The sequence below is a fragment of the Primulina eburnea genome, chromosome 5 (assembly GCF_022965805.1).
Source record: "Primulina eburnea isolate SZY01 chromosome 5, ASM2296580v1, whole genome shotgun sequence".
Lineage (NCBI taxonomy): Eukaryota > Viridiplantae > Streptophyta > Magnoliopsida > Lamiales > Gesneriaceae > Primulina > Primulina eburnea.
The window spans coordinates 12198022-12211094 of NC_133105.1; the positions used below are offsets into that span (position 1 = coordinate 12198022).

At 33.7% G+C, this 13073-nt stretch overlaps 1 protein-coding gene across 1 annotated transcript; it reads right to left on the reverse strand.

The window, feature by feature from the left end:
* Positions 1-271: 271 nt before the first annotated feature.
* On the reverse strand, positions 272-3172 carry LOC140833021 (DNA-3-methyladenine glycosylase). Its single transcript, XM_073197389.1, has 6 exons — positions 2666-3172; positions 2515-2586; positions 1345-1468; positions 804-874; positions 665-722; positions 272-585 (listed from the first exon to the last, which is right to left on the reverse strand). The coding sequence occupies exons 1-6, from the start codon at positions 2912-2914 to the stop codon at positions 419-421; spliced, it is 741 nt and encodes a 246-aa protein (XP_073053490.1). The 5' UTR covers positions 2915-3172; the 3' UTR covers positions 272-418.
* Between the last annotated feature and the right edge of the window lie 9901 nt (positions 3173-13073).

A 13073-nucleotide genomic window follows, 5' to 3' on the forward strand; every position in this document is an offset into this window, starting at 1 on the left:
CCCAGAGGCTAACTCGATGGGGTATTATTTTTTATCAATACCCAACCCGATGTAAATCGTCGTGTTTTTTTCCATGTGCTGTGATATTCAGTGAAAAAAATCCTACCATTATGACATGATTAACGACTTAAGAACTTAAACAATTCCATAAAGATCCAAAAATATGCTTCCTATTTACATCCGATAGATTTGCATTTCTTCCATTGGTTTTTTCTTGGTAAGAAATGAATCATTTGTGTCGATCAAAGATTGCTATGAACAAGCTAAGAGATGTTAAATTCGACGTCACTTACCATCGTTAGACACTGTAAGACAACGTACAAGTTCTTCAAATAGAAAGAGAATTTTCAATAAGGCCTTCATTCAAAGTAAAGTCAGTCACACAAACATCAAAAAGGATTTTCTCCCTTCTCTTTCATCATGTCATAGGTCTAAGAGTGTTTTTAGGTGCACTTATCCATTGAGTACCAGCTATTGCAAATCTCCATGGTGCACTGACATGCTCGGGTAAAGCATAATCAATCCCAACTCTCGGACCAACGACTATCTTTTCTGGATCTGGTCCATCCAAGAGCTCTAAACCACCTATATATGTCATGCTCTTTTAAATCATTCAAAATTCGTCTCATGTGTATTACTTTTCAAAGCAATTACCACTACATACCTGGAGTGAAGAGAGGATGACTAGACCACTCCGGTGATAATCCTAACGCCTGACCGACCTAGATAAACAAAGAGAGACACATTAGATAATAAACCTTCAGAGTCCAGACAAACTCTGAATTAGAGAACCAACCACTCACTTTTCCAGGGCCTGTCAGAAGTACGGGCTTCTCAGTCTTTAAACCACGGCGCTGCGTAATGGTTTCCAGTCCTTGAGAAAATGACAAGTGAAACTGTAAGTTTGCTACTACTTCAAAAAACATGCAATTTAATGTTATACAATACTTTTTCCGAAAGAATTAAACATCATGTGGACTAGATGAGAATCATGTAAAATCGACTTCACATTGATAAGAATAAAGAATATACAAATAGCTAGCCAATATCATATTTTTCAATCCAAAAAAAAAAGAATTGTAATATTTTGAAAAGGACAAGCAAATCAATATTGTGCTAATACAAGAACCTTTAGCATGGAAACAAGTGTATTGTATTAAACAGTAAACCGAACATCAAATTGATACCATAAAAAGAGAGGGCTTCCTAGTATCATACTCGGACATAAGATATAAATTTCCTTCATTTGGTTTCTAGAATGGCCATACGTTTTTCTCCACCTACAGAATCAAGTTATAAAGTTGCTACAACATTATTTCATCGAACATATGTAATCATTCATACCACAGACTGGAGCACAGGCACGAATGAGTACTGCTGCACCATTTCCTTCCTTGTCAGCCACCACATTGAGCATGTTATGCATACCATAGCAAAGGTATATATACGCATGCCCTCCTGCTCCAAACTGTTGATGAGAAATTAAGAAGTCGGTGGAAAAACATGACACTTGATGTATGGTATGCAAGTGAGGCTATTTTCATACATCAGAAAATAATCGTTTCTATTCAATGATGTACCAGACACAGCTCTAGCCAGATTCTCTTTCAAACTGTTTGCCTATTTCAGTTAAAATACCACGAAAGCTTTCTTACAATGATAAAAAAAATGATAGTTGAAAGACAGCGGCATACACCTGAAATTGTGTTTGTCACGGTTTATTAATGTGTCATGCAATCATGCATGCACAAAGACATCGCATACACAAAAATGGAAGGAAGTTGGATAAAGCTTGGTATCATTATGAACATTTGAATATTTTTTGTTACACGTATCCTATATCACATAGATATCATGCACGTACCCAAATGAATCTCAATCTATTGCACGAAACAAATTCCTCAATTTACAGAAAAAAAATTAAAGATTTAAAGTCTTCAGCAAAGTAGTCAAGGATAATTCTTTTCCACCTGTTGTTAAGAAATCATATTGTCAGAAGATAAGCACAATGAAATGTCCATAGCAGTGAAGAGTCACCGATTTCTCACCCTTTGGCTCATGGGATGCGAGGATATAGGAGATGAAAATAAATTGAAAAAAATGGATAAATGAATCATTTTAAAATCAAATAATCATAGAGTTTGTGTCAAACGCGTGATGAAACAAGTACATGTAGCCTTGTCTATCGCACCAAACGGTGCCTTTTTATAGTAGACAAGTTCTTGTTGCATCGAAGTCCTATAATCTATTACTTATATTAGACAAATCAGTTGCCATTAACCCAGAATTCAAACTCTAAACTCAGAATACAGAACACTTCTTAACGTCATATACAGATAATTTAGACTTCACCTGAAAAGGTTGAAATATTATGCAAAAATATCAATAGTCATTTGAGAAAAAACCAAAGACATCCAAGGCTCTCTGTTTTCATCTCATCAAAACCATATTCAACGAGCCACCCATTCTCTAATCAAATAAAAGACGATAAATTTGAAGCAACGCAAAACTTACAACAGGAGCTGTCCTAGCAGTAATGCCAAATCTACCATGGCAAGCTGAGTCATTTGGCCTGTAAGCTTCAACCTTTTTCAAAACACAGAAGACGCGATATATTTGAGTAAAAGAAACAAAACTAAACATCAGATGGAATAATAAACAATACCTCAGTAATCTGAAGAACAACATCGTCTTTCTTGAGGTGCTTGCCAAGCAACCGTGGCGCGAGGTCAAGGGCGTCAACTTGGTAGAAATCCGGAGCTAAAAGTAATGGGCACTTCTCCAATAAAACTGGAGATCTGAACATTGAGGGCGTTTTGGTGCTGGTGGGCTGCGATCCTAGTTTGACTTTAGTTGTGCATTTTTGGGTGGGAAGCTTGGTCTTTGCGATTGTCGTTTTCTTCTTGTTTTTCATCTTGTGGAGGGTAGATTGTCCGGTATGGTGTCAAGGTGGAGGGTGATGGTGTTTCCTTTCTAACGGCCGGCCGCACAGATTGAAACTGAAACGCATCGCCTCTAGCCACAGAACAAGATGCATCAAAACATATAAAATTTCTTTCGAAAAACTTTACATATAAAAAATGAATAGATCTCTATTCTCCTTTCAACTTGACGGTTCAAATAGAGCCGACCAGGATTTTCTTGGAATCGCAATCAAAATCTTAACCATATCTAGAAAATCAAATTCGAAGCATAGTAAGTTTAACTTGTTTTTGGAGTTTTATTAATTCTTGTTAAATAAATAATTTTTATTTAATAATATTTTACATTTTAATAAATTATAATATTTAATTTATTTGGGTTAGCGTGTATATATATATTGTGCTATAATGGGGTCTTACACGTCAACTCATCATGAAACACATTTTTGTTACCGTATATTTTAAACTTGTTCCTAGTTGATTCAACAGTCTAAAATAAGGATAAAGCTCGCTCGAGCTCGAGACTATCACATATGATGTTAAAACGCCATATTTCATTAGTATGTGCATTGAGATGTCCAATCATATAGACGAGTGATATGTGATGAGTTACTGAACAACCTTCTCTCGAACTTTTCAAGTGGTTATCATTTATTGAGTTGATTAGTCTGTGATTATTATTGTAAATCATTAGTCCTTGATTCAGGACAACATAGAGGCTTTACATACTAATGCTGCATTTTAACTTGTTTACTTACTTTTCGAGGGTCATCAGGTGGTGAGATTGAGTGTCAACATACGTAGGAGCCGATTCAGTATAGTCGGGGATTCACTGCTTACCTACGGGTGTAGATATCTTATGTGATTTGATGATGTAGATATCTTATGTGATTTGATGAGTTAATAGTGTAATGAATATCTGGCCAGAGTATGAGTTGTACTCTATGAATTTTTTTCCATAATTGCACATATGATGCCACTATGATTACTTAAAGTTATATCATATCGTTTTCAAATTCATATACAACTCTAGATATATCAATGGTACACATTTGATCAGGATATATGAGTTAAAGTGGTCGTATTGTATACTAACCATAACTTACTGGTTCTTCGGGATACTTTGAGTTATACATAAGAAATCATGAGATGATGCTACTAGATGTTATTATAATGATCTGATGGGTGCAATAAGAACTAAGTTATGAAATTCTTGTGATCAAGAGGTTAATGCACAGAATGAAGCTAACATGGATAAGCAAGTATAAGAGATAAATGTCATCTCGAATCTCATGAGTTATTCCTGAATTATTGAGAGTCACATAAGTATTGATTTTTGTGTTCATGTTGATATATTAAAATTCAATAGATCAAATAGATAGCTTATAAAGATCTTTATAAGTTGATTCATATTTGGAAGTTTTGGAAGTTATGGAAGTTAGTTTAAATACTTATTTTTTTTATGAGAATGTACTGCTTAATTAAGTGAAGGAGTTTCAAAACAGACAACTTCCAAAATAATACAGTGGAAATTTTGATCTTAAAAATTTTCATTTTTTTTTTCATAATAACGAGTTTTGTACCCTTGTCACATTGTTTATGTCTGATCGTAGATTGGATTACGATAAAACCACTATCATGGATTATTTGATTAATAGGATTGAAGAATCCTAATACAAATATAACTAGTAGGAGTCCCAGTTAGACTAAAACCTAGTAGAGGTTTTGACAAGGTAAAAACTACTAGTGAAGGTTTTAACCAAGTAAAAATCCAAGTGAGATTTTTAACAAGGTAAAAACTTAGAATCAGGACTCTAACTTAATTCATGAAAATTATAAATATAACAATGCATTGTCAAATTTAAATGCTAGACATTTTCTCTCTCCTCTAGGACACAAAACTCAGCCTCGTCTTTTGTTGGACAAGTCAAGGCCAAGCACCTCCACGACTTCACTGAGCATCGTCTTGTATCGCCGCTGCCCTGTCGTGATGCCTCCGTGACATAATCGGAATATTTCCTCTTTCTGGTCGTGAATCTCAACTCACAATTTCTTTTAGTTTTCTAATGTAAATTAGAAGAGGAATAAAAACAATCAATCTTGGACTCAATTAGGAGATTGAAGAACAACGTTTGATGCAGTTGATTGTTCATAGGGAGATATAAGAAGAGTAATCTTCGTTTAAAATCCGGAATAGTTGGAGTCAAACCCTATGAATGGATTTGAATCATACAACACCCAAATCATGATTTGATTGTCGAATTACAAAAAAATTAATTTTTCGCTGTGTCTTAGGTGCATAAAAACGATACATCAACATAAACTATTTTAGTTCTAAATATAAAATCGGAAGTGAGGTTTTACAGTTTGGTTCCGATTCCTAAAAATCAAAGAATAAATTAAAAATATTGCATACACATTATCGTTATATCGATCGTCCAAAACATGCATCAACCTTCTTTAGTTTAAAACTAGTATTTCTATGCACAATTTGTGTGCGAATATTCTTTCAGTGATGGTCATAATTTTTTTGGATGTTGGGAACAATAATAATTTATGTCGGAGTGCGAATAAAAATATGATGCTTAGAATGTTGTACGATTTAAAATATTTCTTTTATACTGTTAGCACAAACTATAACTTTTTGTAAATTAGCAAGCGCCCAATATCATAGTTAAGGTAATGTATTTGATTCTCATGAGTTACAAAATATTGAAGTTAATAGGAGGTGGATTGTGTAAAAACAATAACTACGATAATAACGTAATGATCAGTTGTTGTATAGTTTAAACAATACATCCACTCAATCTTACAATAAAGATTTCGTCGATTACGGTTTCTATTTTTTTAATGTTATTTATGAAGAAAGAGCCAACATTTCACTCAATGAAATGAAGAAACTTGGTCGGGGACTTGAGTGATGTGTTCGTGGTTTTTTTTTTTTTTTAGTTTCCTTAAATAAAGAGAGTGTTAAATGTTATATAATAATATATAATATAGTTTTCGATTAGTTCAACCTATGTGATTTCTATTACTCACCTTCAAAAATACAAATATGCACGAGAATTTTTGGACACTATTCGACCATCAGGTTTTGATATTCTCTAATTGTTTAAAGAGGCCATGTTTCGAGTTCTTTTATTTTTGGGTCTCTTTTCCAACCAAACCTAGACGAAAATCCAGTCAGCATATTTTACCTTTCTGAAAAATGTTGGAACTTTACAAGTTCGCAATCTTGATTTTGATGTTAGCAGAACTTATTATTTTGTTGCTAATAATCTACCTTAGTGCGCAGACAGCTAAAACTGAACTAATCAGTTTACGAAGCCGCAACTGAAGCTATCGGAGATGCCAAATGATTAAACCAACTGATTGCCGAAACTAAATCAGTCTAACTAGTTCTTCAAACAAGCAGTTCAGTTGATTGCCCAAACTGATAGGTGATTCAGCAGGAAGACTTCAAAAGCCTGGCCAGCCGATGATGTGTCCAACTGACGAAGAGCCTAACTGATCAGTTCAACTGAAGGTCTGAAATCAGTTCAACTGACGAGACAACTGATTTCACTAGCCCAACTGAAGATCAGTTCAGTTGACGAGTTCAAAATATCAGTCGGAATATTTCAGTTGCAGATCAAGAAAAGCTTTCGAAGTGGATTCCAGCCATGCGAGAAGGTACAAATTCAGTGTCCAGTCAAAGGACAATAATGGACGTTGCATCAGAGCATTAAAGACAAAACACTTCAGAAGGGCAGTCAAAAAGACGAGACACAAAGTCCAAGAAGCCGATTCAAATGCAACTGATACAATAAATGAGTCTCACTGTACGATCAGCATTTCCTGCCTATATAAAGAGAAGATCGGTGAAAACTCAAGTAGAGTGAATAACACACGAGAGTAAAAGGAGTTGAGAAGAATAAGCAGAAGGGCACGCTCAGTTGTATATTAGCTTCAAGAAGCACTTAAGCCCAGAGGGAACTTTTCATCGTTGTATCAACTTAGAATAGAAGCTAATTTCCCTCTGTATGTGAGAACATCCTTGTTCAATTCTCACATATACATTCTCTCTCAAAACCGCTCAAAGACAGTCTTGCACAAATACGTTAAAATTGTGTATGTAGTCTTTGACACATAGACGTTAAAGAAATGTTGGTTGAAAGGTGCTGCCTTCAGTCGTAGCTAGGAGTTTGGTTTAGGCAGTAGTGTAAGTCCTAACTGAGTGGGTTTGTACAAAGCATTTGTATAAATCAAAGTCTTCTAATAGAACCTACCCGTGGAGGTAGAAGGGGTGACGTAGGAGCACTTGAAGTCTTCGAACATTCATAAACATATCTTATGTATTTAATTGATTAACTATTGTTTTCAAACTTTTTTGATCAGTTGGAGTATTCGTCAGTTCAGTTGTCACCATAACTGAACTGAAGAATGCAAAAACTAATATGTCTTCTTTCAGTTAGTCAGTTTACATAAGTTAAAATGTTTTCTAATATATCAGTATTCTTCACGAAGGATTACTTCGAGTTTCTTCCGCTTGGTTTTTAAACCAAACTCGATTTAATTCATCGATGTTAATATTCTTAGAACACGAGCTATTGCAGCTCATTAGAGAATGTAGTGTTTGAAATGCCTTCGAAGGTACTATCACACTCGATCCTTCAAAAAACATGATCTTCGACAACATTCTTCCTCTTCTATTTTTTCCTTTGGTTTTTTACAGCCAAGAAGTTCATATTCTATCATTTACTTTTAGAACATTACTTGGTGTAAACATGGATGATGTGAATTGCGTAAATGAAATTTGTACCATGCTATTTGGGTATTTACCTTCTCGCTTATATTATTTGTGCATTTTATGTAGTACGGAGACATTTAACACGCTTTACTAGTTTTGGTATAAAACAAAGACTGATTATTATGAAGCTTTCTGCAAGACCTGATTCACTCAGAGTCAAAGAAGCCGTTTTGTTTATAGACGTTGGAGTCAATGTTTCTATATATTAAAGGATCAATCCAATAGAGAAAACAACGATTACTATTAACAAGGAACACGTTCTCTGTCTATCATTCCAACGCTGTTTTGAGCAATCAAGAACTACTCTTTATTCTCAAGCTCAATATACAGAAAAGCAGCATACTATTTATAGCAGATATTTGATCTTCTGATATCGTCTTTGTAACGTACCATACTTTTAAACTATTTTAAATTTGCGGAAAAATAAAATTTTTCTTAAATACAAAATAAACTTTCAAATTTGCATTAAAATAACGTGCTCGTCTAAAAACATTTGCAATAAAAACAACCAACACCAAGTTTGCCAAAATTAATAATCGTTTAAACATCGTAAAACACTTCATAAATCAGAGTATTAAAAATCGTTATGTATAAAATCTTAAAACATGGGCGGTCCTCGGGTTTTGCCTCCTGCGCAGTCCAAGCCGGCTCATTGGTCCCCACCCCTTGTCTCCTCAAGATCATCCTCACCTACATCGATCAAGTCTAGTGAGTCTAAAGAGTCAACATGTATAAATTTGAGATAGCAAGTACTACATAATAAAACCGCATGCATCTTTAAATTAGGACTTACATACTTGAAACTTGAACGTAATAGCATGAACATGCTTGAAACTTGAACGCAGTAGCATAACGTAGACGTGCGAACCTCATAAGACATTTCTTAGACATACTTGCATCATACATACTTCAGCATACATAACATCATTTTGCGTAGAGATATGTTTCAAAGCAATTGACCCATACATATATGTATCTGATCAGACTAAACCACAATACTGTGCTGACAGGGAAAATATACTGCCACATACATGAGATCCTCGGTCATGCTTTACCGTGTGGATTGGTCATTGATCATGCTTTACCGCTTTCCAATCCCGATCTAAACCCGGTCATGCTTTACCGGGGTGGAGAGTTCCTCGGCCACGTTCACCGAATTACAAACCCGTTCATAATTGGTCAAAAGACATTTAGCATACCTCAAAAACTTAAAAGATTTTCTTTTGAACGTCGAACATGCTTATTTGGCGTTGAGAGATTCGTTGAATCTCGCTTAGGGCCATTGCTGAACATACTAACATGATTTCGAATACCTATCTTGCATGAATTAGGCGTATAGTCGTGCTCACCCCCAAAATGACAAATTTCCTTATGACGTTCTACATTTCTCGGGACTTGACCTTATTTAATCATCGTACTAAATCATTACATCAAACCCCAAAACAATCCCTAAAAAAAGAACAAAAAAATTTATTTTTTTAAAAAAGGACACGGACACTTACAATCTGTGTAGATGCCGAAAATTCGCATTTTGAATGAAAATGGACATGGACTCCGTGTCGGGGTCCGGGTATCCTCTGAACTTGCAAACTCGCGAAAATTTACTAACTTATTGATTTATTCTTCCAATCCAAGCCTAGGGACCACGAACAAACACCTCGAGACTCATCCTAGGATGCTATTACATTGATTCAAACCCGTCAAACACCCCGAACGTCCCCAAATATCGACAAGCAACTTCAATACAACAACTACTCATACTTCGATATCATTTCGCTTCTTACGACTTCTATTACATCCCAAGCCAATCTCGATCCAAACGAACCACCAAATAACACCTAAATACATCCCATGACATATCTAAATGCAGTCGCACAAGCTCGGTGGTGCCCAACGAAGCCCGCAACTCAAAAACTTCAAAACATGATGAACATCATTTTCACAAGATCGCAGGTTTGAGCAGTCACACGAAAACAACCATAACTTACTCGTTCATATCCAAATATTTCGAATTTACTGTCCAATCGAAGGTATCAAAAAGTTCTATGTTTTATATGTTGAAAGTTTTTCCAGAAAATCGACCGAAAAGTCGCAGTATTTAAAATGACATCAAATTGAGTTTTAGATCCAAAAACGTTTCAAAAATTGATCCAACACATTTCTGCTCAAATTTTGCACAACATACATGAATTTTCACGCATAATAAAAAACAACACGAATAATATGACAAGATCGATGCAAGAATGAAAGAATATACATGCCTTTTGATATTTAACGTTACCGAAACGACGACACCGAAGCGGAAAAGATGCGAGGGTTGATCCGAGACGAACGTGGCATGATTTTCTTGAAGAAAACTCAAGGAAAATTGCTGGAAAAATTCAAAGGAGGGGGCGGCTGCAGGGAGACTCAAGGCACCCTAAGTTTGCTCTTAATATTATGAAAATGAAATGTGTATGTGTGTGTTTTGTGTTTTCGTTTAAGTTTGTGTGTGTTAAAGTGTGTGTGTGTGTGTGTTTAGATTTAAGTAGGGGGTAATAAAATGCTTGATTAAAATAAAAGTGTTAATCAAAAATTTAATCCTTCCTATTTTTACAAACTCCCCTAATTAACAAAATAAAACATACAAATGCTAACTTTAAAAGTTTTAAAATTTTAAAACCACTAAATAAATAATTTAGGCTTTAAAATGCTTACAACTTAGTAAATCTTTTAAAATTCCCCAATCCTAACTAAAAATAAAATACCATAATCGTCGTCGATCTCTTTTCCTCAATCCCGCATCGAATAATCGCCTGAAACATGAACTCAAGAAAACATTTAACGTGCATCACATAAACATAAATAATTTAAAATAATACATTTAATAAATCATGCATCTCTCAAAAAATCATTTTAAACTTAATTAAATAATTTAACAATTAAATAAATGCATGTGTTTTACGTGTATTGAATTTGGGCTCTACAGTCTTGTGCTGCTGTTTCTTTATCTCTTCATAAGCTATTCACTTTATTACATCTTATTGAGAATCGTTTGTAATATAGAAAAGAGTCTTTACAGAACCTTGTTGTATTCATTATATTGTGCTTTGAAACTAAGAGTTTCAGCAGGAGAATGATAAATCTTACTGAAGTGGGTGTATACAAGAGTTCTACTGTAAAAACTAAACTCTTTTAATGATACTTTCTGGAAACAGAAGAAGGAGAGACGTATAAGATTTCATCTTCGAACTTCCAGAAACAACTACTGTCTACTTTCTACTGTTTTATTGTTTTCACCTCAAACCATCAGATCGTTTTCGCACAAGTTATTGTGATCTGCTGGAAATATATTCGAACAAGATAAGCTATAATCTCTAACAAGATTTTAGTACATTCGCGAAAATGTCAAAGAAAGAAAGAGTTTATTCACCTCCTTCTAAACTCTATATCGATCCTCAACAAAATTCAAAGTTACATTTTAAATCTTAACGAAGCACCAATATAGGATTCTAATTTCATGAATTTAAAATCCTATTCTAATTCCAAATTTAAATCTTTGCTCTCCATTCTATAGCAAAAAGGTAATTCTTCGAGTACATGTCTCTCACGATCCCACGTCTCTTTGGTTCATGTTGATTTTTGGTTTACAATTTGGTTTACCTTTGGTTTTGTTCTATTATTACTTTTTTTTTTTTTGAAGTAGCATTCACGTGATATCTATATGTATATGCGTAGTGTTGCTAGTGGTAGTTATTCTCATCATCAGACATTCTATCCTTTTCTTATTTTCAAATTTTTCATGCATTGCTTCTTCTCTTCACATATTTTCTTTTACCATTCTAAAGATCGATTGAATTTTGATGTACTCAATCCTCAAATTTTATATTGTATTATTGGTCACTGCTCAATAAAATTTACTAACGAATTTTATTGTATCGTAGGTTAATATATATAGATTTAAATTTGCTAAAATGTTTGGAGATTCTTTGAATCGCAAAAGAAATATGGCAAAAACTTGTGTGAGCCAGTCTCAGGAGTAGTACTTTGTGAGACGTGTCGGGTTGATGAGTCGTATATGATTTTGACACCCCAATATATCCCATGTGACTCGAGCCTTTGAATTCTGATCATGCGTGGAACTACTATATTATCCTGATTAGAATACTATTATGACAAATATTTTTTTATTAAATTATTACACTAATGCGTGAAATTACGATAATATCCAGATTAGAATCCTAATGTTTTGGAAGATATGGATTTTTTATGTCATAATTAGCATTTAATGCATTCTTTTTTGTTAATGTTAGGACAGGATTATATTATTAACTCTAATAATCTTCTTCTTCACCATTTATTTAAATTTTAAATCACGTATGCACTTTTGATTCCTATCTCTTCTGATTTCTTCTCAATTAGTTTAAATGTTAAATCATTGACGTAGGCTTTCAGTTTAATTTTAAATCTGATACATATTAATTACTAGATTTGTTCCTATCTTTTAGGATTTTTATTTGAGTAGGTCTCTTGTGAGATGGTCTCACGAAACTTTATATGTGAGACGGATCAATCCTACCAGTATTCACAATAAAAAGTAATACTCTTAGCATAAAGAGTAGGTCTCTTGTGAGACGGTTTCACGAATCTTTATCTATGAGACGGGTTAACCCTACAGATATTCACAATAAAAAGTAATAATTTTAGCATAAAAAATAATATTTTTTCATAGATGACCCAAATAAGATATTCGTCTCATAAAATACGACACGTGAGACCGTCTCATACAAGTTTTTTCTTTTTTATTTAATCCACATTATTTCAAATGAAATTCACTTAAATTTAATTTTAAAGTATCTCTTCATATATTTTTCACTCTTTCTCAATTATATTGCATCGTATTCCAAAACTAAGATTCAAACATGAAATTATCCCATTTATTGAATTATTCTCCTACGATGAAATTTCGGGTAAGATTCAAACAAATAACTGTTATTTTTTTAATTTATGTCTTTAGTGTTTTATATTGTTTTTCCAAAAAAAATGTTTATTTCTTTATTTGACAAAAACTTCGTGAGACGGATCTCTTATTTGGGTAACCCATTAAATTTTTTTACTTTTTATTGTGAATATGAGTATGGTTGACCCGTCTCACAGATTACGTTCTGTGAGACGGTCTCACATAAGACTCACTCTCTTTCTTTATGCTGATTTTGCCTTCCACCCTTATATTTTCATTCCTACTCCTACCCAAGTAAAAAAAAAAAAAAAAATTTGATATGTTGTTTTTGGGCTTCTCCAACCTATGCAATATTTATAAATAAATAAAAAATATATTGTACATATATATAATATATAAATATATATATATATATATATATATA

Bases quoted from the DNA above. Each gene is read 5' to 3' on its own strand.
- LOC140833021 (XM_073197389.1), bottom strand. From the start codon at position 2,914: ATGAAAAACAAGAAGAAAACGACAATCGCAAAGACCAAGCTTCCCACC. The intron at 1,469-2,514 runs GTAAGTTTTGCG...TCTCATCAACAG, and splicing joins CTGCTAGGACAGCTCCTGTT to TTTGGAGCAGGAGGGCATGC. The intron at 586-664 runs GTATGTAGTGGT...TGACATATATAG, and splicing joins TCATCCTCTCTTCACTCCAG to GTGGTTTAGAGCTCTTGGAT.